This window comes from Channa argus, chromosome 1 (assembly GCF_033026475.1).
Source record: "Channa argus isolate prfri chromosome 1, Channa argus male v1.0, whole genome shotgun sequence".
Lineage (NCBI taxonomy): Eukaryota > Metazoa > Chordata > Actinopteri > Anabantiformes > Channidae > Channa > Channa argus.
The window spans coordinates 45,561,322-45,588,613 of record NC_090197.1 but is presented as its reverse complement, the minus strand read 5'-3'; the positions used below and the strand labels follow the sequence as shown (position 1 = coordinate 45,588,613).

At 41.0% G+C, this 27,292-nt stretch overlaps 2 protein-coding genes across 9 annotated transcripts in view; both read right to left on the bottom strand.

The window, feature by feature from the left end:
• Positions 1-1,261: 1,261 nt before the first annotated feature.
• Positions 1,262-20,792, bottom strand: srfb (serum response factor b). Of its 6 annotated transcripts, none has more exons than XM_067525854.1 (8): positions 19,805-20,787; positions 15,502-15,768; positions 6,377-6,611; positions 3,894-4,058; positions 3,499-3,609; positions 2,642-2,839; positions 2,411-2,512; positions 1,262-2,012 (listed from the first exon to the last, which is right to left on the bottom strand). In XM_067525854.1, exons 1-8 carry the CDS (start codon positions 20,435-20,437, stop codon positions 1,978-1,980), a joined length of 1,746 nt encoding a protein of 581 aa, XP_067381955.1. In that variant the 5' UTR covers positions 20,438-20,787; the 3' UTR covers positions 1,262-1,977. The 6 variants fall into 6 exon arrangements, with proteins under 6 accessions (XP_067381955.1, XP_067381946.1, XP_067381937.1 ...); XM_067525845.1 differs by having other exon boundaries at positions 2,436-2,512; positions 3,894-4,055; positions 19,805-20,785; XM_067525836.1 differs by having other exon boundaries at positions 2,436-2,512; positions 19,805-20,784.
• A 1,629-nt stretch (positions 20,793-22,421) lies between these two features.
• Positions 22,422-27,292, bottom strand: part of ptk7b (protein tyrosine kinase 7b) — a 70,454-nt gene continuing 65,583 nt past the window's right edge. For all 3 annotated transcript variants that reach the window (XM_067525730.1, XM_067525748.1, XM_067525738.1), the window contains 6 exons: positions 26,908-27,069; positions 26,513-26,745; positions 26,345-26,425; positions 24,855-25,006; positions 24,505-24,683; positions 22,422-24,284 (listed from right to left, as the gene is read on the bottom strand). In XM_067525730.1, the coding sequence (XP_067381831.1) occupies positions 24,124-24,284; positions 24,505-24,683; positions 24,855-25,006; positions 26,345-26,425; positions 26,513-26,745; positions 26,908-27,069 (968 nt within the window). In that variant the 3' untranslated portion in view covers positions 22,422-24,123. The remainder of the gene's footprint in view (positions 24,285-24,504; positions 24,684-24,854; positions 25,007-26,344; positions 26,426-26,512; positions 26,746-26,907; positions 27,070-27,292) is intronic.

The window sequence follows — 27,292 nt, the reverse complement described above, 5'->3', positions numbered from 1 at the left end:
CAAAATAAACCATTTTTTCAATGACAAGGAGAAAACCACAACTTCTGTTTCAAAATGATACTTTTGAATAACCACTGCATAATGTGGTTGAGCTGAATGTCTTTAACATGTATTATTCTTATGCAAACAGCTCCTCAGGATGACATGGCTTGTAGATGAACAGACCAGAGAAAACTGAGCGTGAAAATGACCTCTTGCAACTGAGAAGCATCACTCTGCATCTGTCAGATTCACTTTGGCTTCCAGCCTGCCACACTCAATCATCCAGTAAATTCATCAGAAACAAGTCAAATCTCTCCGTGTGGGCACAGCAGAGGATTGTATGACCAGTCAAAAGTCATGACGTTACCCTTTACATTATCCTTGCACTGATGTAGATATCCATGGAAAAGAGGCACAATGGTGCAGAAAGAAGGCTCTCAGTCTAATACTGAGAGTGCAGCCAGCAGGGTCTTATAGTTCTAGAAACTGTATACTAACATTTTGAAGCACCTTAGGTTGCTTCTCAATTAAATATTAAGAGTTTCTTGTTCTAACAAAACATATGAACACTAATTGTAATACTACAGCACTTGAGATCACACATGTTTCTGTATGTGAACAGGATTTGATTGTACTATTGTAGTTAAATTGCCAAGTCTATTCAACATCTTTATATACTCTGACTCAAGCCAGTAGTAGTATCACATCCTGCATCAATCCTGCAGTCTAGTGGGGGCAGGTTTACAATATATTGCTTTCAGAACAATTTAGACAAAATAAAGCTTATTTATCTGATGTCATGAAAACCCGTTTGACTCTCTGGACACTTGTTAAACCAGAGAAGCAAGTCAGACATTAAAAACTGAGTGAACAAATTCAGTGACTTAAATATTACTTTAGTTATCAGTAATTCCCACTCATTTATTTTTCTGTTCCTGTGTGAAACTATAGGTAGAAATATGGTAAAATTAGGATGTATGAAAAAAAAAGAGTTTACATCCGATTGTCATAGTTAAAACTATTTCTACACTGAAGTGCCAGATCAGGGCCTCACCTGCAACACTGATGCCATAGTACATCACGCCATCAGCTGTTGCACTGAAAGCTTTCCTACTGAAGTAAATATGTTTACAGTAAACCATAAATATCCGGTTTAGTGACGCAGTTATTCAATACTGTTTGAAAGACTGTCCTACAATTGTCACAATCAAAAAGTGTAGAAAAACATCCAGCGTTCTTTCTCCATCTTGTAGTGAAAACGCCCAACAGCATGACAGTGTATTAACATATGATAGTATATTAAATTAATTTACATATACATGTAAATAATTCATTCTTTATGCAAATCAATTTCATGTAAATACAAAACCACTACGTAAAAAAACTACATGCTGTTGCACAAACTAAACCAGGCTAAAAATACAAGTTATTAATTAAAAAAAAATAATTATGTACATTTCCAAATGCCGCTCTCTTTTTTTTTCCTTTTTTTTTTTTTTTAAAGTCAATAAGCCCATTTACAAACCCCAGATATGCGCGTGCACACACAGACACAAATGCTTGTGCACAAATTGCTCACACTGGAACATTCAGACACATAAATGTCTCTTTGGCTGGTGTGAGTGAAGCTGTGGCACCTTGCAGTTTGTGTGTACATGTAATTACACATTTTCAAAACCACACACAAAAAAATAACACCATTTAACAGCATAGAAAAGAGGATCCAGTGATGGATGTAGTGATGTATTTCCTATGCAATTGCAAATATATACTGTTTAAGGGTCAGCCACACATATGCCCTTGATTGTGTGTGTCTATATATGTACTTTAAGGTCACATTCAGATTTGTGACGAAACTCTAGGAAGGCATCAATAAATAGAGATGTCAGTCAGTCTCTGTCCCTGGTTCTGCGGTGTTAAACAGCTCCAGCCGTCTGTCAGTCGTTCTTAGAGTTCTGTGCTGCGTCCAGGTTGACCACCTGGAGCTCCGTCAAGTTACTGCTGCCGCTCGACTGCTGGCCAATCACCATCTGAAAGACACAGTTATGTCAGCAGGATGTCCTCACATCTTTGCACTGCTATACTGCATGCGGATAAAATTTTTTCAAGCTACGAATAATCAAAATACTGGCTTATTTTATACCAATTTGTATAAGTAATTATAACCCTTCATAGGAATGGATTTTGGTGAGTAAAAAAAAATAGGTTTTGACTTCCATGCAGAGCAACAGTGGTGTTTTGTTAAGTTTACTGCAAAGTGTGTTTCGTTGCGGATCACAAGTAAATAAATTTTCCAAGCTATCCTCCATATTGAAACAACAAGGTTGAGAGGTGAAAACCCTCTGGCCCCTGAGGGCCAGTGCTGTGTTAGGATGCATTAGTGCAGTCACGTGGCATGCTGGTTGCATAGGGAATATGAGAGTTTCACTTGTAAAGTGCAGATCTTGCCGTACTGAATGTAGCTGCACTGCTGAGACAGGGATCTGCACAGTGCCTGGAGGACCTGTGAGGAACACCTGAGGGACAGCACCTGGGGAACAGCAACACAGATTTTCACTGGCAAACCGCCACAGTTCTTATTGGAAATGATTTAAAAACTTATGTTCATCTACATCTGCCACCGATTAAAGAGTGTGTATGTTCTAAGATGGTTTCTCACCTGTGTCTTGGCCCTGTGGGTGGGACACCTGCATAGCTGAGGTGCCCTGGGAAAAGGCATTAAGCACAGCTAGTCCCCCATCAGCCAGTGCTGGCGTGGAGGTGTACATCACTGTGTGAGGACTGGGGTACATCATGTGACCCGCCACAGATGTTGGCACGGATGAGGTGACGATGGTTGCTGGGAGACTCACCATTGCTGGTAGGTGAGCAGAGAAAGAAGAGAATGCTTGTCACACAGAGGGCAAGAGGTGTATCTACATGTTGACCAGCAGATGGCGCTTCTATTCAACATCTATTCAATTACTACTTCCTCCTGTGAAGTGGCCTAATGACTCTGTCCTTGAGAACACAAAACAGCCTAAATTAAAGGAAAAATAAAACAATGTAACATAAAAATTGGGCCAGAAACGGACCTAAATTCTTCTTCTTTCTTCATGTGTCATATTTATCTTTTTGGGCCAAATACATTTTTGATCATGATTGCAAGATGACAGCACTCAGGGGCGGCTGTAGCTCAGTTGGTCAGGCAGTTGTCCACGGACCACAGGTTCGATCCCGGCTACATGTCGAAGTTTCTTTGGGCAAGACACTGAACACCCAACAGCCCATTCCCCTCCCCAGCTGTGCAATGCTGATATAAGCCCGGTAGAAATTGGGGAGGGTTGCGTCAGGAAGGGCATCCGTTGTAAAAACTGTCAAATCAACCTGCGGACAATGATCCGCTGTGGTGACCCTGAACTCATGGGATAAGCCGAAAGGACAAAAAAAAATTGCAAGATGAAAATTCTCTGTACACTGAGAGTGCAGTGAAGCTGGCTCTCTAAGAAAACCCACTACTTCTAACATAGGACCCACCAGTGGAGTTTGTGGAGGTGTGGGAGATCTCAGGGTTGCTGTCGTTGTTGGAGGGGGACTGGGTGTTGGGATGGACCTGGATAGCCTGGAGCTGTTGGGAAACGCCCCCTCCTGGAGACACACATAGGGTACACAATGTCATTAAACACCCTACACAGGAAAGGCGGTAGCTGCAGTTGGGGTATGTGTGGTGCAGCACTGGGGGTGGCACACAGTAGCACTAGCAGCAGAAGCACAGGCAGAAGAAGTCGTCGTGCAAGAAGCATTAGTAATCCTAGCACTAAGTGGATGACTAATATTCATAGCTTAAGAGGATGAGTTATCAGTACTAGCAGTGATGTGATTAAAGGGAGATAAAGGGAGGCACCTATGTGGCAGCATGCAGAGCAGGTCACCTGTGAGGGAGACAGCAGCAGGGAAGCGGAAGACAGCCTGCTGTCCCTGCTGTGGCTGTGGGGTGTTGGCCAGAGCCTGACCATGCTGCCCCTGAAGGGCCAGGGAGTGCTGCTGCAGCTGGCTCAGAGGAATGGTGGGGGTGCCAGGGGGTAGAGGAGTGCCTGCTGAAGAGGCGCGGACACACACGCACGAACACACGCACACACACGCGCGCCAAACACACACAGGGGGGTTAGGGTGTGAAAGGATAGTACAGAGAGAAAAGTTGCTCAAGACTTCAGCCAGGGTACAATCCTGCAAACTTGAGTTGAGAATTCCCCTGGCAACAAGCTTCATTTGCCGAAGACGTGTATTCCTTGCTATTTTTTTTATTGGATTTTACTAATGTTTTACCGATATTCTCATCCGTCTGGTAAATTCTAGATCACTGGCAAGATAACGTGACTGCTGCACAACAAGAAAAGCAGCAATTTCAATGATGAGTAATAGATATCAAAAGGTGTCCTGTGGCGTTTTCTTGTACACAAACTAAAGTTATGATTGTTCTGTGTTTATCACAGATGCAATGTGTGTAACGCCGGGGGCGGTTGTTAGACAGGGGCGGGCTGTCCTTTAGTTGCAGAATCGGTGGTTCGAACGGTTCTCATGTTAAAGTGTCCTTGGGCAAGACACAAAGTTGCTCCCAGTGAGTATTTGTTGACTTGTAAACTCAGTTTAGATTAAAACGTCTGACAAAACGACTACATGTAAAAGCTAACACTGAGATGTGCAGCTTTGTTTCTCAAAACTTTTACAAAGAAACATTTATTATTTTTTAACATTAACATTTTTTCAAATATTTCAAATTCTGCATTGTTTATGCTCATGTTCACACAGACATTCATCCATGTGTTCATCCTTGGTTTTGTGGCACAGTTCATATAAACAACATAATGTACAGCTGTGCGAGCATATTGACTTTTAGACACTCAAAGGTGCACGTTAAGTTAGTTTTGGTAGATGTAAAATGCACCAGCAAGTCTGTTATTTAATGTGTAATATTTAAATACTTTCTAACTGTAAAGATTTGTCATTTTCTGAGCCCCAGATTAATTTCTGAACATGACTGGAGTTACAGCCTCGCATTTGGTCATATGCTCTATAGACAGTTGCTGCAGCAGGGTGGGCAGGCCCTTTCAAGCTGTCAGCTAAGGTTTTTTAGTGTGGGAGGGTGTGTTGTTCCACCTGGCACTGCTGCTATGTGCCAGACAGGTGGTGAAGAGGAGAGAGGGAATGAGCAAGAGAGAGAGAGCGTGCGTTACAGGGTGGAATAGGAGGAAGGGTGAGACAGAAAGTTGTAGAAGGGAAAGTGAGCGGGAGAAAGGAAGAAAAAAAAATAGAGGGACAGAGACACTGCCTGCCTGTCCTTCAGCTGTCAGTCAAACACACAGGACCCATTAGTGGGCATCATGTGTCTGTTCGTTCAGCTGCAGACGACCAATACAGTGCAACAACTAGCTAGTGACATAACTGCCAGTCCAGAAAAATGCCACTGAGCCTGACTCTCTCTTGACTACAGGGTAATAACAACAACATAAACTGCAGAAAAGACTGCCTCAGTAAGTATATAAAAGTCATGGACAATCCAAATATATGTGCCAAAGCTCTGAGGTTCTTTTAAAAGATCCATAACATCAAATTAAATAATAATGAAATTCAAGTATTCCGTGTATCTTTGGAGAAATTGTGACCTCTTGGTCACCCAAGGCCCCTTCTGGAGACCCCAGATGCAGCATATCTACCATGACAAAAGAAAGTCTAATGAATAATTACACAGCAAAGTCAATTTAGAATCACTTTTGGGATTCCTGCATCACGGCCTGCAGCCCTGAAGTCCTCACTGAGCTGGTGCAGTAAAGATCCCATGTGTTTCAGTGTGTCTGTAAAGTCCCTCTGAATGAAGGGTCATGTGTAGTTCAGGCCCATTCTGTCACAAAATACGCCTCAATTATAGTTTCAGAACAAGCAGCCAATCCTTCATTGAATATTCATGACTAATTAAAGGCTGTGTTCATCAGCCCTCATTGCTAGGTCTATTGTGTTCCTCTCACCTAATTATTCCTGTCCCCAAGTGACAATCAAAGGCAGGGCCAGTTGCCAATAGACATGGCCTTCCTGGATATTGGGGGCTTTGTAAAACCCAAGGGTGCTGAGTGTTGGTGACTGGCTATGAAGGGCTGTTGTGTGATGTAAACAGCTCGGTGAGAGAGGCACGACCATTCTGAGCTGATGGCTGAGGTCACAGAGCGATGCCATTCAAATTCTAATCAGCTAAAAAGCTAGACAACACAGTGACATTAACAAAACATGAGGGTTTGCAGAAGGGCCACGATTATTGCAAAGGATGGGGTGAAGACAAAGAAACCACATAAAGAAAATAATTAGGAATTAAAACAGCAATGGAGGCTGCACTCAAGAAACCCCATGTTTTGCCCCTACATACCAGGCATTAAAGTAAAGCCACTGGGCAGCTGCATGACCCCGGTGGAGGCGCTCTTCAAAACAGTACCATTGGCGCTGATGTTGCTGCTGGCTGAGACAGGTGCCAGGTAGTTGGTGATGGGAAATGAAGGTCCGCTGCTCAGTTGCATGGTGGTGGAGGTGGTGGGTACTGTGGACTGGGCACTGCTGGTAGTGCCTGGTAGGCTGGCTACCGTGAATGTCGGCTTCAGTGTTTCCTGTTGAAGAAAGCAAACCCTATGAGTAAGAAGGCAGGAGTCGGTCATAGCATGAAATTAAATGAGTACTGAAAGAAGGAAGAGAAAGAGTTGATGTGGATGCCAGCAATTTGGTATGTTTACTACGTTGTCGTTTCCATAATCTTGGGTCAAGCTTCAAAAACACTGTTCCCATGATGCAGTTCAGTTGTCTCATCTACAGTTAGTTACAAAGACTTTGTAAAGACTTCGAAGATTAGCTAATAATAATAAGTAGATAATATCGAAGTCATGATGGTTAGTAAATCGAACTCCATATGTAAAATAACTAATGTGCATCTTTAAGATGCTATTTTTGACCACCTGGGAGTTGCTGGTATTTCAACTGAAACACTAGCACTAGCTTGAGTACTGAACTCAGAACCTGCAAAAGCAACAGCAGAAGAGTTTCACAGGACACCTGAAACAACACCATTAATGGTGCAAGGCAGGCAGGAGAAGGAGGAGGAGGCTTTAATACTTGCAGTATTTTCAGGGATCAATGGGGAGCTGACAGCAACCACAGTGACTTTTAATAGACTTAGGACAAATGACATAAACAAGGTAGGAAAACAAATCTCTCTCAAACCCCTTTAATTGCATCCATATGTGGAGAACTAAGCCCTCCCCAACACATGTGCAGAGTGTGTTTCCCTTAGCAATTCCACGCTCACATCTAAAATAGGTAATTATTCACACTTCAATTAGAGAAAAAAGCTCCCAGTTCTCAGGACTAAATTCACTGCAAGATGGCAACACACCAAATCATAAAATGCATAATCATTTTAAATCTTATTAAAAGGCTTAATAACACTATGCTCAAATCGTACTAGATAACAGACTGTTTATTTTCGTACATTACCTACATGCTTATCCTGCATTTAAAATCCAGTTAGTGACTGATCCGAATCGACTACTAACAACAAACACCATTTCTTTGAGAATTACTATAACTAACTGACCATATAACATGAAATCTCAGTATAAAGGGCAGGAATCAGGCAAAGAAGAAACTTAAGAGAAACTTAAAGGTGCGGAGACGCAGCATCGCAGCACACACTAATGTGAACATCCATTGAAGAGCAGAGCAGAATGTGTTGGTGAGTGGGCTGCATGATAAGAGCAGGGTAGGCGTTAGGCTGGGACTGTAAGGCCCATTTAAACTCACCATGCCTGTTTCTATGCACTTACACACACACACACACACACACACACACACACACACACACACACACACACACACTTGTCACACGATACTAATGTGCTGTAATAGCAGAAAGGGAATAGTCCTACACATCAAAAGGTGTGTAAGAAATTCTTTACTGGTCCAATGTCAGTTCATTGTTCACTGGGTTTCACACATACAGATTATCCTATTTTATCCTTTTGACTACATCCTGATGTCTTTCTAGCTTTCAGATCCTGCTCCTGAACGGATTAAATGAAGAGCATCAAGGTGGCGGGGAGGTCGAATGGATTCTGACACTGTATTTTGAAAACCACAAACAGGGAAACTATTGCTTTGCATGCATGCATACAAAGGTACGATCCGTTTCTTTTTGGAGACTGACCCAAACTAGGGACTAAGAAAGACAATCCCAGCTTCTCTGCTGGTTTGATTTAGATTCCACAAAAACTACAAAGAGATGCAGTGCTTAACTACAGAGTATCCCTTTATTGAATGACCGTTATACCATTACCCAATCCACCCTGCTCCTTTTCCATCATGTACTAAAGTGAGTCACAACTTGAACTTTAAACTCTGGAATTTGCCCCAGTTTCCTAATAATATTTACACTTTTTCAGCTCAAACTCTGATATTTGATGTTAAAAATCCTAAATCATTTGTTTTTAACTTTGTGACTAAACTAAATTGTTTTTTTTTTTGGACGATTCAACTTCAGAATTGGGACACAGCAATTAAAAGCACTCTTCACAGTGCAGAGGTTTAAGACGAAGCGTAAGTGAGGCTCATGTTTAGTGCCTAGAAACACAGCCATGTCCCACAACAGACATGTCTAGTACAAGCAAGCAAGTGAATGAAGTACACTGCATCTGAAATTCAGTAAGTCACATTAATTATTAATAACAAAAGTAGCATGTAAGCAGTCTAAGCCAATCGCTCCTAGCAGAGCACTATTGGTTTTTATATGTGACTCATTACATGGGTGAGAGGTGGAGGATCCAGTATGGACTCCACTGATAAGAACTTCCAACCACACACCAACATGCAAACATGCAAATGGAGATACTGTACGTTTTGACTCCCAGTATTCAAGCCACACTGCAGTCTACTTAAATGTCAATATTTACGATAATCATCTAGTGTGGCTCACTGGAACCTTTACAAAATTATGCCCTCATCAGTTCCTCAAGAGTGAAACTCAAGTAGATTAATAAATAATCCAGGGTTTTAGTTAAGTTGGAGTCTTCTGGACTTCGTGATATACAGATGGCTAAGCAGGTGTTGCCTCATACCAGTTCTTCTGATTCAACAAGAGTACACACAACCAAAAACAACACAGTGCTGAGCTGTGAGTTAGCTCATCTGCAGCTCAGAGCCAGGTTCTATAGAGGGGCTCTGACAGTCCAAGGTCCTTTACCTCTTTGGTTAAACAGCAGCTGGAAAGTCGAAAGGGAGTGGGCTACACAGAGGGTTCAGAGTTGGTTTAGCTTTTCAACCAAAAAAAGGAAAACTGAATAAATTCACACAACATCTATCATCCATTTTCTATACAACTACAAGGACCGTGGTGACAAAGCAAAAGACGAGTCCACAGTTCTATTTGACACTGAAGATAAAGGAAGTGGAGAGAGTGTAACAAGAACCAATTTTTAGCCACCAACTTTTGGTTCTGTGTGGCAGATTCAGACCCATGTGAGGTTTAGGACAGGACAGTAGACAGGGGTGAGAGTACAAACAGCTGAGGGTACTGACAGCTGGCGGGAAACCTGAGCACGTCTGGGGGGGGATTTAACCCTTTCCAGGCCAGCTGAGGCAACAGGAGGCCAAGTGTGAAGACAGCCACCGTATGAAGCTTAGCAGTTTTCACTGAACAACTGAATTCCTGTAATGTGCTGAGATTACTCACCTTGTACTACTGTAAATTAAGACATGGTTCACTACAGGGAGATGGTGATTGTGCTCCTTTTTCTCCATGCTGCACTGCTAAGTGGAGAAATAAGTGGCTGCCCCTCCCTGGCTGTCATGTTTCTAGTCATGTCCAACATAATTTGTTTCATCGTCCAGGTTTTAACCTCTTTGGCAATCTAAAAGCCCAACTACTACTATCACTATGACCTGAGCTTGCACTGACATACTGTTTTGTTTGACCATCTCCATGTGCCTCCTGTTCAACTGGCCAGTCTATAAACAGTGCTGGCGTTCAGTTCAGACTCAAGGCAGCACATAGTAAACATAGGCCACGGTGTGTAATGCATTCTTTCAGACCAGAAGTGACAGAGAGCAGAAAATCATCTCACCTATGTCACTTAGTGTCCATCATCTTTTCCCTCTAATACACATAATATTAGCTTGGTCAATTAAAATGCAAATTAACTCACATTGTCCCTGTGCAAAATAGTATAACCCTGAATAGTAGATGATACAACATATGAAACCTGAAACAAGTAGTAGCAAAGTCATGTTTTCACTATTTTTATTAAACTTATCTTTAAGCAAAAATGTTCACCTTTACTTACTAGCTTTATTAGTTACATTACATAGCCTTTACACTACATAGTGAGTCTTGGCCCAACAGTGTATGATGTTACATTCTATTTTATTGCTTAGAACTTGAGAATATTTTTATATTCTCTTTTTTACCAGTTATTACTGCTCTCTACAACAAAATTTAACCAGGAGCCAACCTGGGCTCTGCAAACAGCACTTAGTTTAATGAGGTACCAGAATGTAACAAATGAATTCACAATTTATAGTTATGGGAGGTCTGGAATAAGCAATAAATCCTCTAGACTAGTCTGCACAGCCACAGAGAGGACCCTCCATAATATGCTATGTAGTTCACAAGAAAGGAACTGAGTCCAGCAACCGAGAGATTGAGAGTATTATACACTCTGTCCCTTATATGTTAAATCGTGATGGAAAGATGTATAGATCTATCGATCGATCGATATAGATATAGATATAGCAATCTTAGTTCCAAATAAGAGCATGTACTCAGTTTTGTTAAAATTGTTTTAATTTTCTAAACATGGTAGAAGAAAACAAACCCCTCCATTACCTCCTTATATCCACATACATTCTGCAGAGACAATGTTTTAAAGGAAGAGGAAACGAGACTGTAATTAAGAGGAGGACACAAGTGATCCTCTATTCATGAGGGATTAATCACTCTAAATTGTAGGTGACAACTGGCAGGCTAGTCTAGTGTTGGTTGCAGAGACCATTGTGCAGTTTACTGGTGGCTGGCCCTCGTCTAATCTCCCATTTGCTGGCTCCCATCTCCCAGTCTGTCACCCTGCCAGCAACATGGAATTTGCAGCTCCATTTGGGACTGCTAAAAAAGGCAAGGCAGCCCAAGTAGAGGAGGTGCAGCCAATGACGGCTGACCTGTCCAGTTGCTTGCTGTAAAATAAGGAGGTGGAGGAGGGGGGCTGACATAATGTTGCTTTCCTCCCCCTCCTAACAAAATACAGTGACAGAATCCCTTCGGCCTCATCGCCGCCGTGTTGCTCTTCATTTAATCTGTTCAGGAACAGGACTGTGATAATAACCAACTTCAGAGTAAATTTACTTTTCATTATGCGATTCTCCTGTCACCTATTTCAAGCTACAGTTGATTTTTTTTCTGGGTAGACCAAATAAAATTAATTTACATTTATAGATTTGCAATATATTGAATAATGGAGCTGTCAAAGCTATCATGGGATGTCTATAGACATGAAGTGTGGTGAAAACAATTAAATATTTCAGCTGTTGGTCAGGACAGTAGCATTAGTCTGGGAGTCTTCTGGTAAGACTTTCTTTTGATGTGTGATAATAAGTGGTGCGACAAATAAGCAACAGCACTGACAGGCAAAGCAGCAGAGAAGATGGGGAGAGAGAGATGAAGGAACGGAGAGAGAAAGTGAGGCAAGGGAAAACCGGAGAAGACTGTGATACTGAGAATTCAGTGCAAAGATAGATCCTCTGAGCAAACATCAGTTGTGGGATTGGCCTTTGCCTTCCCAAAATAATCTAAACAGCATTAAAACATCTGTACCTCTAATATTAACAACAGACATAAAACAAAAAAGTTCTGCAGAGGGATGCGGCAAAGGCACAATCACAAAGGACAAATCCTCCACCTTTGTGAAATGTTGTCATTCAATTTTGCAATGTACTAAATTTCTTTTCCCTCCTTTTACTCATTAACCCCAAAGTCAGACATTACATGTTCCAAAATACATTTATACAACCTTTGAGAGCAGTTTTGATTTTGTTGCCTTCAGCTGTCTGTTTTATGCCTGCTGAAAGAGCAACAGAAACAAATAAGGAAGGTTTTTCAGGACTAAACCTAATTTTGTATCTTAACGCTGTTTTCTGCTCAACTGAAGGCACTTCTTGTTCTGATTTTGCGCATCAGTTTTCAGCACCAGATTTAGGTGGTAGAGAGATGCACATCAGACCAATCAGCAGATGATTAGATGTTTAATAGTGTGACTCAGCCTTTTAAACATCTTCAACTTTAGTAAACATTCAAACAAAGCTAGAAGCATTGGGTGAGGTGAAGCATGGCTCTGAAACTGCACGGCCCATTTCTTGCCTTAAAATACATTTGGAAACTTTTTTTGGGTGAATAGTTAAGGAGAAATCTGATAACATTTCCATAGCAGCTGCCATGGTTTCCCACACTGAAATTCAGAGGCAAAGCCCAGCTAATGATGCATTTGTGTTGCAACTGTCAATCATTCACTGGACAAATGATGATTCCTCATTGATGTTAAATGTTGAGTAATGCTCTCTCATTATCCTGATGGACCAACACTAAAGTCCTGATTTAATAACTGTTACAAGAAATAAACACACACACACACACACACACACACACACACACAGAGTAATACTGCATAATAATATTCACAATATTCAAAAGGAACTGTTTTGACAAATTTTGGGAAATGCACTTATTTACTTTCTTGATGTGATTTAGATGAGATGAGTGTTACTACAATTTAGTTCACGGCCTACAGTCTAAATGTGTAAAAAGCTAACCCTCTACGTAAGAAAATCCACAACATCTCTAAAAAAAGTTCACCAATTAACACATCATATGTTATTTGTTGAATCGAAAACCAAAGTAACCATGTAAAACCATGTGGAGCTGTGAGGAGATGTGTGACAGAATATTTCTTGGCCAGGCACAGTGACTCCCTGGAGTCTTTGTTATCATGTGATTTAGTCAGGCAACCAGTAGTGTCTCTGAGAATTTACCTTTTCCAGCCGAGAAATATCCCACACACAGTCCTACACCTGGACTTGATACTGAACGGACAGAGAGTGGTGTTAAACTAGACAAGTAAAACCATGTGTGCCTCTCAAAATGGTACAGTATTTCTCAACAAGTAAACAATAAAATGGATTCCTGGTTCCATTAGCAATAGCTATTTATGTGTTTTAATATTTTTTCACTTGTCTGGACTTCTCCTTTAATCCTGCAAATGTATTAGAGGCAACATTAGCACCAGAATATCTACTGTCACATGATTTTATAAGCAATGCTTATAGCACCAAATCATGTCTACTTCACTTATCTGTTAAGCCTCTTTTGCTGTTCCAAAATGTTCTCCACTTCCCCCGCCAGCCATCGCGAACTCTGGATTGTTTAGACTAGCTTGGACTGTATGTATGACATACTACTTTCTTGATGAATAGCCCTTAGAGGTGCACACAGTGGCCATGCAACAGATCTACTGCACAGAAATAATCCATCAAAATTGAGGCCTCCGTATCCACCTGCCATGTTCCAGCATAACAGTGCTGATCCTGACATAGATCAGCCAGTGACACTTTCAAGTGGTTCCCTATGTTAGCAGTGTTCTCCATGTGACCCGTGCTGGTCTCCCACACTCGTTACGGCAGCAGGGCAAGGGTCACAGTGCCACTGCCAGCCACTCAAATAGATGCCACATGAAACTGGACATAACGAATTGCTCTAACATTTCCATTCCACCCGTTCGTATCTACATCCATACCTCCTCTCATATCACTAAATGAGTGGGGTGGGGGTGGGGTGGGGGTAGGGGAGAAATCGCAGGACTCCAAAGACAGCTGCAGCTTATAAGGAATGTGAGGGGCCTCAGCCAAGAGAGCAGGCAGGGAAACCATACCATATATGGCAACAGAGGCAGAATCTAATTTTTATCAATGAGCAGGGTGGGCATGAGAGTGGCTTAACATGCAAAGGTTGATCTCCCATCCTTGACAGTGTGTGGTACGTGTTAGTTAGTGCCTTGTTAAAACAGCAAACACGCTGGAAGTGTCCATTTTCAAAGCGGCATACTTAAGCTGTGTAAATGCTGGACGTAATCTTGCTTCTAGCATGTAACAAAGGTGTTACTGTCCAAAGGTGTGAACAGTGCGTGTGCTGATTAATTTATTGTTTCATTGTAACTATATAAAAATCCAGTTTTAAAAACACTTACAGCAATGTAGTAGAAAATAGGGGAACAGTGGTGCAAACGGACTACAGCATTAGGGATGAACATAGCGTGATCAACCAACACAAAATTTATTTTATTTTTTTGTCCTTTCGGCTTATCCCGTGAGTTCAGGGCCGCCCCAGCGGATCATTGTCCGCACAATCATTGTTTGGCACAATTACCCTCCCCAATTTCTACCAGGCCTGGACCGGCACTGCACAGCTGGGGATGGGTAAGGGATGTTAGGGGTTCAGTGTCTTGCCCAGAGACACTTTGACATACAGAGGGGACCGGGGATCAAACCACTGACCCGTGGTTTGTGGACGACCACCTTACCAACTGAGCTACAGCCAACACTAAAAGCTGATGTTTTAATACTTCTTTCAAATACATCACAGCCTAAATTTAGTTCTGTCATGATTTCAGATTTATAATTTCACAAAATGTGATATACTCCAATTTTTTTGAAAATATAAGATCTGTTTAATTAGCTCAGCGTTTCATCCCTTAAAGGAAGACCGTGCTATTCCAAAATCAAAGATAAACAGAAAGGTTCTCCATATAGCAGGCTAGATGTTCTTATCCTAACACAACCCAGACCTGCTGTGATTTATCTTTCAAAGCGTTACGAGGCTTTCCTGGATGAGGTCAGAAAGGTAAAGGGAACGCAGTTCAGTTTGGTAGTGTAGGGTAATATCTCATCAGGCTCTCCCTTTAGTCCATAGCTCTTTGAAGAATTGCTGAGACATTTTCAGCTGATTAAACAATGATTTGGTGCCCAGCACCAGACCACAAGCCAAAAACAGAGGCCTCCCATTTAACAGGCAAAACTTCAAAACTGTGTTTACAATTAGACAAAGATTATTTTCCGCAGCTGCTTGTGGTTTGATTTATTGTGTGCGCTTTGTGTGATCATCTAGCCTTTTCTGGAGAGATTTCCCACTGTATCCATTAGTGACTCTCTATGGTGCTTTATCTTTTTTTAATTTGCACTGCAGTGCATGTTTCTATTAGAGTGCAGACAGCCAGTGAGTCACACAGACTCAAGTACTCTTGTTTTTGCTTTGGGGACAGGTACAGAAATGAGCAACTTCAGTTTTGGAAATTTACATCAGAAGCCTCACAGTTGTCCTCCGAAAAGAGAGCAGTTTTCTTACTTTCTTTCTTGACCATCTTAAAGGTTTTTCTACATTACAGCATTACAGGAGTTTTTCTTTTTGAGTCCTACCTTTGTGTCACCCATGCTTTCGGACTCAGACACCTGGTAGGTGAGATCTGTCTCCTCAAAGCCTGTGGCACTCATGCGCTGGTCCATTGAGGGATCAGAGCGTGGGGGTGAGTCTGGTGAGTTGAGGCATGTTTGGATCAGCGCTTTGCCGGTTTCACTCGTGATCATGGGCTGGAGTTTGCGAGTGGCAAAAGTGTAGACGTGACCCGTTTCACTGGCTACAAGCAACAGAACCTGGGTTCCCGTCAGGGTGGATAGTTCATAGGCCTGGAAAGAGGATAAAGAACATGTAAATGTCTAACAGTGGGAATTGGCGAGTCACGGTACATTTCTAACAATCAGAAGAATATAGCTTAAATTGGCAATTACTCATAACAGGAGAAAGAATGTGATATTCCAAAGATCAACCCCTGGAAAAATGTAAAGTCAAGAAAACAAAACTAGCATCAAAAAATACCCATTCGGGGAATTCTGATGTATAGCACAAATGAAGCTAAAATAACATTAGATAAGTGTCCTAAAATAGGCAGTGTGATATAGCTGAGAGGCTGATTGCAGTGGGGGGGTGAACGGGCTTGCAAAGCATGGGGAATAGTAGTAACCCAGTGTAGACGGAGGACCCCATGAATCCTGCTTCACATGCAGAGGTAGGTAGCAGTGAAATGTGAGGCCACCATCACACTCGGCTCATCTTATCATTCATTATACAGCGTGCAGACACACATTCAAACTCCCCCAGTGTGAAGGAAAAGCAATATGACATTCAGCACAATCCAATACAGACACACATTCAAACACACAGCGATGCCGCACTCAGAGTGAATTCCTGAGAAAGCCTTTTTATCTAAATGAGTCATCAGTTATGTGGAGGATGCTTCTGGTGCTGTGAAGGCACAGGGCCATTACCATCACCTTGGTGAACACAGTGCAGCCGGAGCTAGCTGATAGATGCCATTGTAAGCTGTAGCGAAGTACGCAGTCAGACAGAGCGAGGAGGAGGAGACAATCACATTCAAATTAAATAATTTTATTGAAGAGTTATAAAACAGTGTATTCATTCCACTCTATTCTATCATGCTCTTTGTTCATTATGGGCCGTATCAACCCAGTACTCTTATCTGGGCTCATGCTAACTGAAGCTGACCACATAATTGACTGTTGTATATTATGATGATATAACATGGAAAGGCTAATAATGACCAAATATTGCTACAGTGTCTCATTGCTACCCTTTGCTTGTTTCACCTGAGTACACCTGTAACCTCCTTGAAATACCCTCACCAACTGCAGCCACTGATGCAGGTAGTGAATTACACAGCTGCAGCCATCTTCCTCCACTACCTCTTCTCTTGATTAGCTGTGCAGCAGCTACAAAGCGGCTCTAACAACAGTCTGATGTTTAACCAACATCCAAGACAGAAAAGGACTCATTTGTCAACAAAGTGTGGTAAGTGGCACCTAGACCTACACAATGCTTTAATAAATGTTCATGTTGATGTTTTCATAAATATTCATGACTACAGGGTGTGTGGGGGTAAACACTGGCTGTAATTTGTTCCCCTGCCACAAAAAATTACTACACTTGCATTACTTTCCGCGGGATCTAAATGGAATGGAGCCACAATTTATATTATTTATTCCTTGGGATACAAGTCAAAATGTCTGCATACAGACGGAGCAAAAGTTGAAACATGCCCTTTTCTGGACAAATAATGAAACAAACAAAAAAAAAGCAAAAAAGGAACCAAGGGGATTAATTAAGAAACACTGGATTATGCAAGAGTTAAAATGCACATGATCTAAGTCATATATGATATGACAGGAGGACAAACAGGCATATGCTTCACTCACCACATCCTTCAATATCAAACTAGGCTCATCCTAGAAACCAGTTTGAGACCAATCTACTATGAATCTTCCCACTCCACCCACCTGTCAATTTCTGTGATGGCTGACATAGTGTAGGCAACAGTTTCAAAATCTCCTTCTCCACAGTGTCAAATAGTGTTCATGTTGCCAAGAGCCTACATAAAAGGCACCTCAGTTTCCACGACAACAGTCTGGGATACATAAAAAGGAGAAATACAGCAGTAGTACACAGAGTACACAGTGCATGTGCTTTGAAGTAACAAGAGGACAAATGCAAACTCTTGCACTGCAGCCATTTCCAAGAAAGTTGACGCAAGGAAAAATGTAAATAACAACAGAGTGCAAGGATTTACAGATCATTAAAAACTATAATAGTAACAAGGAAAACATCTAAAAAGGTAAAAATTTTAAGTTTTGTTACTTGACATGCTCATTTAAATATGGTGCCTGACACTTTTTCAAAAAACTTGGAATGTGAGCTTGTTTGCCACTGTGTTGCTTCGCCTCTTGGTCTAATAACACCCTAACCCTAAGCATTCAGGAACTGAGGAGACCAATGACTTGCTCAAGTTTTTTTTTTTTTTTACTTTATAATGGGTAACAGGTCTGCGTTGCAGGCAGGCCACTTTAGCACCCAGACCTTTTGACTGTGGAGCAATATGGTAATATGTGCAGAATTGGGTTTGGCAATGTGTTACTAAATAAGCAAGGCCTTTCCGAAAAAAACAAAACAAATCTGGATGGAAGCATTTGTTGCTCCAAAACCTGTATTAATATTTACCATTTATGTTGCCTCTACAGATGTGCAAGTTACCCATATCATGTACTATGCTTCCACACCATCACAGATGCTGGATTTGAATGCTGTGCTGATAACAGGCCAATGGTCCCTCTCCTCTTCAGTATAATTTTTAAGAAGAACTAAAAAATTTGACTTGACAGATTAGAGGCACTACTGTGTTCACAGAAATAGGGTGTTTCTGAGCCCCTGCAGTGATTTTCACTGAAGTCTAGTTTCTAAAGTGCTGCCAGAGAACCTGAAGATAATGGCCACTCAGTGTTACCTTTCACCCTTGTCCCTTATGCATTGTAAGGAATTAAAAAAAATAATAATTCAATGCAATATTATGGTTTGATACCCAATCATGATAGTGACTTGTTGCCAACCAAATTAGTTGCGAGAATTTCCATTAGGTGTTTTTTCTTATCACAATTTTTTTTTTGCTCCTGTCACAACTTTTTGAATTTTTTTTTTCCAGGCATCAAATTCAAAATGAAGATATTTTACTAAGAAACAAACAAACAAAAAAAAAAAACAAATACAAAAAAACAAAACAAAACTGTACTGTTTTAAATCAATTATAGTTTTGAGAAGGCATCGCAACTTTTTGGTGTTTATTTAAAAGAAATAATATAAAATTACCATGTCTACAATAAAATGACTGCTATGTTTCTGGTCAACAGTTGCTCTCCTTTGCAAAACATCATCCTTAGCTGCCTTGAAGGAAAATATACCATAAGAAAACCTTTATGATGACAGCAATTTTCTAGTTGAGTTTTGCATTTCGAGGGAAATAATTCTCTGCACTAAGCTTGGCAGACAATAATGGAGGCAGTTGTGACCACCACAGAGCCAGCTGCGTCATCTATCATCTCAACAGGTTATGTGCCAAATTGAAACCAAGACAAGTCACTGGATGAAGCTTGACAATTGTACTGTAACGTGCTGAAATACGTGCACAGGCAGTCCCGAGATTTTTTCTTGTGTTTAAGTGCTCTTTGACTGTCCTCTGGTCTGTTTCCCTGGGGTTTAGTCAGCTGTTGGCACTTCTACTGCTGCTGCTTACAAGCACATGGTTGCTGCCTGCAAGCAAAGTCATGCTTCACAGTGACAGAGGGAACATTCTGTGCACAGACGGCTACTAATGGGAACTACTTCCAACAGTCAGTCAGTGTATGAAGGTGTGAGGGCATGTGTGCAGGAAAGACTGTGTCATTATATCTGGAAAGCTGTGTGTGTATGTGTGTGTGCGTGCGCGTGTAATAGGTGGGGGTGGACATGGTCATAAATAGAACTGTCATTTGCTTAATTCTATTTAAAGCCTATTGCCTATCTCAAATACTCTGACTTCCTCACATCCGGTGTCAGTTTATGTCACAATTGATTTTGCTGTTTTGTTGAAAGCAACTGAAATTAAACGTTCAACACATCAACAGTGTCAAAGGATAATGTTGAATTATATTACATGTTAAAACGTGGTTATTATTTGTAACACAGGTTGTGTTATGGCTGCACAGGTTAAGGTATTATCAAAGTGTTAATACCATGAATAGGTGAAAACAACGATCTGCACCATTTCCAGGCCAAGCAACATATGAGTCACTCAAATGTTAGTGTAGCTGGGTGACATCCAAAGTTGATCACCTGACTCACCTTTTTCATAATACCGGTCTTCCTCTTGCTGAAAGTTGTGTACCGTCTCAACTTGTTGTCGATAAATTCCATCTTTATCTTTACGCGCCCACGTGTCTTCTTCCCCGGCTTTGCCCCGGCGACCCCTCCGGGCACCATGCCGTAACCCCCGGGAGGTACTCCCATCTCCTGTCCCGTCACCGCAGCTTCCATCTCCCCTCTCTCCCGTTTCACCCCCCTCCTGCTGTCCCCGAGTGAACCCATTGGGTCATCATCATCTCCGGAGTCCGAGTCATTGTCGGAGCCGCTACAAAGAGGTGCGCTCTCTCTGTCCGGGTCGAACCGGGCTCCGTGAGGCAACACGACTCCTGTGCTTAAAGCCACCATGCTCTGACCCGATGTCTGAAGAGGGGTCATCCCAGTTCCGTTTCCCGGTCTCACACCTCTCGGACCCCCTGGACCATTAGCCCCAAGCATCCCGACGGCGTCTCTATCCCCCTGACGTCCTGCAGCACCGGCGCTCTCGCTGAGCCCTGCTCTGACCAAAACTGGACGGATCCCGCTGCCGACAACCCCCGAACCGTGTCCTGTGGTCCCCCTGCCCGAAGCCGACCCGTTTCCAGATGGTGCAGATCCAACCTGACTCGGTAACATTCTATTTACTGGACCGAGTCTCTTAACACCAGCCCAAAAAGCTGGAGCGCGCTGTGCTGTAAATGACTGATGAAACACATACACGCCTGAGCTACAAAACGTAAACAAAACAGGGCGGTTGATAGTTTGAAGGCTCCAAAAAATTACCCAGACAAACTTTGGAAAGTGATGCTGCCCCTAGGACCATTCAACCCAGGCTCCGTTTGGTTCACCCTCCTCCTCTATTTCCAAAACTCCGAGCACTTTCTCAAAAAGGAAAACGCGAAGAGCGCCCTCCATGTGCAACCGCCATATTGTATAGTCCGCATTGTGAAGCAAAAAATAACGCTATAGTGGGTCCGCTGCTATCCATATGTCGATGTTTAAACCCCCAAAACACTTTAATATTTGTCTCCTTATGGATCAGAAACGCATAGACCTATCTTAATTTTAAACCACCTTTTAGATAGCGGATTAATATTACAACATAGGAACTACTTCCCTCCTTATAAAGAGATACAATGTTTCCTTATTTGGTGCTGTCTCTCCTTATTTGGTGAGTCACAGCATCGCCTATCGATTGGCTGCTGGTTATCTGAGTGACGCTGCCATTGGTCAATAAAACTCGCTCGTTTGAATAAATACCAAAATGGTTGCGCTACCGACAACGTCACCGCGGACAAGCGGAGGCACCAAAATAACAAAACATCAAAGTTTTTTTTATTCCCCATAGGTTGCACTATGTCATACCACTGACCATTTTTTCCCAAAGTTTTTATTCCACAAATATCTTTTAGTTCATACATCACTGTTGACTGAGGGAGTTAAAAAAGATACTGTCAGAGGAATTACATGTTCAGACGTACAGTAATTTACTGCTACTTGTTGAAGGTTTATCTACGCCGTAGAAGTACAACTTGTAGTTTGTCATAGCTGGAAAAATACAAGTGTTAGATTTAACGTTGGGGCAAACACCAGTGTGTCAACAACTACCCAAAATAAATGATAACAGGATCCTGAAGCTGAAACAATTAGAAGAAATCCATCTTATTTGTTAATGTGTCTCAACCTGTGCGACCTGCGTAAAAATGTAGTTTGTGGAAATGATCTGACTTTTAATGGTGATGTAAAACCCACCTAGCTGGTACTCCAAACATGATGATGAAGGAAAGTGGTTTCTCAACCCAAATCTGTTAGTACTCATAACATAATAGCTAATGTGCACAGTCAGGTAGAAAATACCATTACTATAGTAATGATGCTACATGAAGACATGTTTGTTAAAAATATGTGACAACAGACCAGTCATTATTTTGCTATGATTGCTTCATTCACAGATTTTAGGATGTGAATCCTGAAGATATTGGTCCATTTTTTGCGTGCAGGTCTTCTGTTGAGCTTCTCAATGGGTCTCATCACTATAGAACAACAACATAGGCTACAATATAGGAGGAAATGCTACAAACAGCCAGAGCAGACCTATGATGCCTTACTGCCTACTGCTTAAGTTCCCTGTCAACAGTCGCAGAAAAACTGACATCTTAACTATTCACACTTTTATCAAATAAAAGGAGAACACTATCCTTTTGCAGCTAGAGGCCATGTTGTCTTATTCAACTCTAAACATAACAAAACTGGAAAAATAGTTGGCAAGCTTTTGGAGTCAGGTTTAGACCTCAAGACCTATATTGCCATCTAGTGGTAAAGTAGACCGTAACTGTAAAATAAGACTTTTATAGGCTCATACAATTGGTTTCACAAGTAATAACCTGCATAAATGTTCTATTACACCTGACCCAGTTCAAAAACTGACTGATTCTGAGATTGTACTGACCGGCAGCGGTTTATATACCCATGTATACATAGTGAGAATATCAACTTGCAGAGACTTTCTTGAGGTAGGTAGGCATTTTCTATAAACATGTGGTAATACAATAACATGGAAAACCTTGGCATCATTAATCAAGTTGAAATGCACTGCTATTACAGAATTAATTACAAGACATTGGGTAAAAACACTGTGAACCTTTATTGACAGCAGCATGTATACTTTTGTATATATCTGTGATTACTGTGAACATTTGCTGAAAGCAGATTAAAAAAAAAAAAAAGTCTAGGTGTGAGTGCCTAGCATTTATAAAAACAAAAAGACTACTAAAAACAATGCATAAAAAGAAGTCCATAAACAAAGGCCGTTGCATTTGAGTAGATAATGTAATAAAAAAAACAACAACTGAAAAACAGTTACGATAAATCCTTCATTTACTAGGCACTTAATTGAGTACAGGTGACCAGCAGTCACTTTTTTTGACCTCCTTTGTAACATTGTGTTAATATATTCAGCTGATTACCAGACTGAATGCACACAGAGATGGACCATAAGAATGAATACATAGCATCAGAGAAGTACCTTTCCATTATAAACATAGTTAAAAAAAACAACAAAAAACAGGACCTTCATTATAAATAAACAGGCACCTGCATTTCCTTCTACAAAACATGAAACAAATAAAGAGGGATATTTTTTTTAAGTGAAGTTAGTGCATGGCTTCTACATTATGTACACATTATCTGGTCCACATTGCACAAAACAGGACCGGGAAGGAAAGTGTAATTGGACCTCTGAAGACATTACACTGCGGCTAGAACACAGTGATAGGCTGCATACGTGCAACAGACACAACATGATGTTAATGTAGTATAGTGGGTAGGAATACCCATGGTATTGACCGTTAAGCACCTCAAAGTTAATACAAGAAACACACTCATAAAAACATAAAAAGCCCACACTGGCACAGTCTAGTTCAATATTTTCCTTGGCTAAAAATGTGATCTTTTTCGTTGTTCCTGAAGTGTTACGCTAACACAGATGACTTTTTCCACAAAATTTCTTAAGTCTCACATCACAAGTGTAACAGGCAAAGAATCTTCATGCAAATCCCATTCAAATTGAGTGTACACTGTGGCATGGGAAGAGTTCACACAAAGAGAGGGAAGGTGCTGCATTCCTGGTGGAGAAAGTATATGTTGTTGCGTCTTCAAGATTACGGTGGCAGAATCAAAATGCAGCTGACTGGACTCCTGAAGACAATTAAAAAGATCCACTCACTCAGCACACTCCTCAGTGATTGAAAGATTATTTAAGAAGCCTTAATTCTCCATTAAAGACACAATACATCCCACCAAAGGAATGATAGCAGAAAAACGTTATTTCAAGGGGTTTCCTAAATTTCTGATGAATAATTTTTGTTGGTCAGAGCCAATGTAAGCACAGTATCCAACATCGCTACAATGCAGTTGGAGGTTTAGGTGAATGTGTCTGTGTGGAAGGGTAGAGGCACTGAGGTTGTGAGGCTGCGTAAAAAAACAAAAAGTGTCTCTGGGAGAGAGCGACCGCAGACAGGCAGGTAGGGTCACAGTGGAACCATAGACAGGGGCTAGATGTGAGGCTCATCCACGCTGCAGTTAAGGCAAGCGCAAACTCCAGGCACTGTTCACAAGAAGCCATTCACACAAACATGTGTGTTTACACTGATACAGCAAAGAAGTCTTTATCCACACACACAGTTTTGAAATGCATATTAAAAATGTTGTCTCCTAAACCCTCTTCCCTGAAATGTGAGAGAATAATAATCCAGCATTTCTGTTTTTAATCTGGGGAAAGGGGGCTGGCAAAAGTTCGCCTCTGATGTGGGGTTATGGTTGTTTCAGACTTTGCTGTCAGAGGGCAGCTCTCCAAGGGCTTGGACAATATCAGTGAAGGAGGGGCGCTCCTTGAGGCTTAGTGCCCAACAGCGCACCATGAGCTTGTAGATTCTAGAGGGACAACCTTCGGGAATGGGCAACTTCAGCTTCCCTGTCTGCAGACCTACAGGAGCAGCAAACCAGCACAGAGAGGGAAATTAAACCACATCAGAAACATGGCGACATGGCTGTTTGCTTAAAAAAAAAAAAAAAAAAAATTAATGACATGAGATTCCCATATTTACCAGGTGACTTCTCGAGTACTGTCTTCAGTTGTATTTACAGTTACCTGACAATTCAAAAAATGTTTATAACCAATGCCATCTCTAAAGCATGATACTGACCTTCCAGCACCTCGTCATCACTGAGCTTGGCATATGGCATTTCCCCATGGCTGAACACTTCCCACATCAACACTCCAAAGGCCCACACATCAGACTTTGTGGAGAAGTCATCCTCAAACACAGACTCTGCTGGGAGCCAGCGCAGCGGGATCCATGCCTGTCTGTAGTGGTAGTACTCACTACACACACAAACGAATGACAGAGGAACAGAATTCATATTTGCCAGATGAAAGAGAAGTCTCAGAATTAATTTGTGTTTTGCTGTACACCTTTACAGTTCCATTGGTTTAAATGAATTTTAAATGTGTGATTATTGTCAAATGCTAATCCAATGTCTTTTCAAATGAGACCTGTTGTACACGTCCTTGCTTAGGCTGAGAGATGACACTTTGACACGCCTCTGACTGTTGATCAGGCAGTTTCGGGCTGCTAGGTCTTTGTGAACAAAGCGGTGATTGGATAGATGCTCCATCCCATGAGCGACCTGGGCACAAATGGAAACCTGAGGGCAATAAGAACAATATAAATATAAAGACCTTTGAGCTGCCTCACAGCTAAAAGATTCTGCATTTATCTCTAGGTACTATAGTTTCCTCCCACAATCCAAAGACACTGCTGACTCTAAATAGTCCAAAGTTGTGAGTGAGTGTAAATAGTTGTCTGTCTATTAGTACGTCAGCTCTATATGCCTGTGACAGACTGTTCCAGGATGTAGCCCTTCGTTCACAAAGTGAAAACAAGGATCAGCTCCAGCACCTTAGGCACAGTGGAAAGTGACAATTTGCAATGCGTATCCCAAAATATTTCATCATTCCTTGATCAACACTTTTGGTTGGTTATTTCGCTGTAAAGGTAAAAATCTTCACAACAGAAGAAGTTAGAGCAAACCATCTTTAATATTAAAAATATATACATAAAAAGATAAAATTCACATAAAGCATATGAACTCAAGTTGGTGCAATCTGTAGTTTAAACTCCTCAGCAATTTGAAACAAAAGCTCATTTTCCTATCACAAACACAGTGTGCATGACTCTTTGCTGAACTTATTTTTTATATTTGTGGCTCTTTAACTACTCTTGAGTCCCAGCTAGATATTCTGTGTTCCTGTGTTAGCAATGCTTATGCTAGAAGCAGGGGGAGAAGTGGAAAGATACTCAAATGATTATTTCCATATTGGGCGGTATTTTTTATATATATATATATATATATATATATATATATATATATATATATATATATATATATATATATATATATATATATATATATATATATATATATATATATATATATATATATATATATATATATATATATATATATATATATATATATATATTTAAAAAAAAGCCTGCGGTAATATAAGGAAAACAAATGATAGCTAGAGGGATAGGACATTTACTATGACATAAGAGGTTCTTTAATAGCATGTGTTAATTTCAAAGTTAGTTGAAAAAATTACTTTTTAACATTTGTACATGTAGACTTGTACAAACAAGGAAGAGATAATGGGCCTATTAATGAACTTTAAAGATGCTGCAATGTTGATTTGTTACCATCAGGGAGAGATAGGTTAGCTCATGCTAAGTTATGCTGGCATCTTTTGACCTGTTTTTTCCTGACATGAAATGATAAAAAGGGAATTTCTCAGAATCTTTAAGTATTGCTTCATAAGGAACACAATCTCACAAGGAATGAGGTCAACACAACTTGCACAAACCCACCACTGACCTATATGGTTAAAGTGAAATTCAATAGTTCTGTTTCTTATTTGCACAGTAGCTATGCATGCATGGAAAATGTCCAGTCCACTGTGGGCAACATATGTACAACACTTACTTTGGTCTTGGTGCTGATAGGCTGAGATTTGACCTTGTCATCTTTGCTTTTGGAAATTCTCAGGAACTGTTTTAGATCTCCCTGAAGTGATAAAAGCAAAAACAGCTCATTATACGAGACACAAAATTAAAAATCCTTGTGTATGTGCTACAGCTCCCATATAATTACCAGGTCATAGTACTCTAGAATCATGTAGTGCGGCTCAGCCTCCCTACAGAGGCCCAAAAGACGGACGACATTAGGATGGTTAAGCTTGGCAAACATTTCAGCTTCACGACGGAAGTCAAGTTGGAGCTGCTCATCTCTTGTCTGCAGGCTCTTCACCAGCACCACTGTCTCGGCCTGGGTTTCTTCAATACCCTTAGCTTTGGACAGCAGCACCTCACCAAACTCCCCTTTGCCTGAGTAAATATTCACAAACCACAAATCAGAGCGCATACTATAAGTTTTTAATGTGATTAGATTAGATGTTACAACTTCAAGGCCAAGTCACGGTCTACTCAGTCAAACCACAAGGACATACATTCCATCAGGAAACATTGCAAAAAAAGATGTTTGTCTACCTAAAGCAGTTATAGTTTGTAGGTTTGTTCGAGGAAAGTGGAGCTTATCGTTGTTGACGTGGCTGTGGCGTTTTTCAGTTGTTGTCGTGGTACCCATGTTAGTAAGTGCCACCTCTTCCTGGATCTCAGTGGTGGTGTGACCATTTTGTTGAACAGCCCCACCTGATAAACACACCACCATCCCACAGGGTCAAAGGTCATACACATTATGCAAATCTAAATGAAAAAAATATGATACTAAAAATGATATGTCTCTCATAAAATAAATTACGTTCTAAAGGGTCAAAAGTGTCGCCAGAAGTGTTTCACCATCATTTAATTACTTTAAACTTTTTTTCTAGCTAAGGACAGCTCCTCCATTTACTTACGTCCACTCCATTTCTGC

Bases quoted from the DNA above. Each gene is read 5' to 3' on its own strand.
- srfb (XM_067525836.1), bottom strand. From the start codon at position 20,437: ATGTTACCGAGTCAGGTTGGATCTGCACCATCTGGAAACGGGTCGGCT. The intron at 3,610-3,893 runs GTGACCTGCTCT...GTGTGTCTCCAG, and splicing joins TGCTGCTGTCTCCCTCACAG to GAGGGGGCGTTTCCCAACAG. The intron at 2,013-2,435 runs GTACGGCAAGAT...TGTGTCTTTCAG, and splicing joins CAGCAGTGCAGCTACATTCA to ATGGTGATTGGCCAGCAGTC.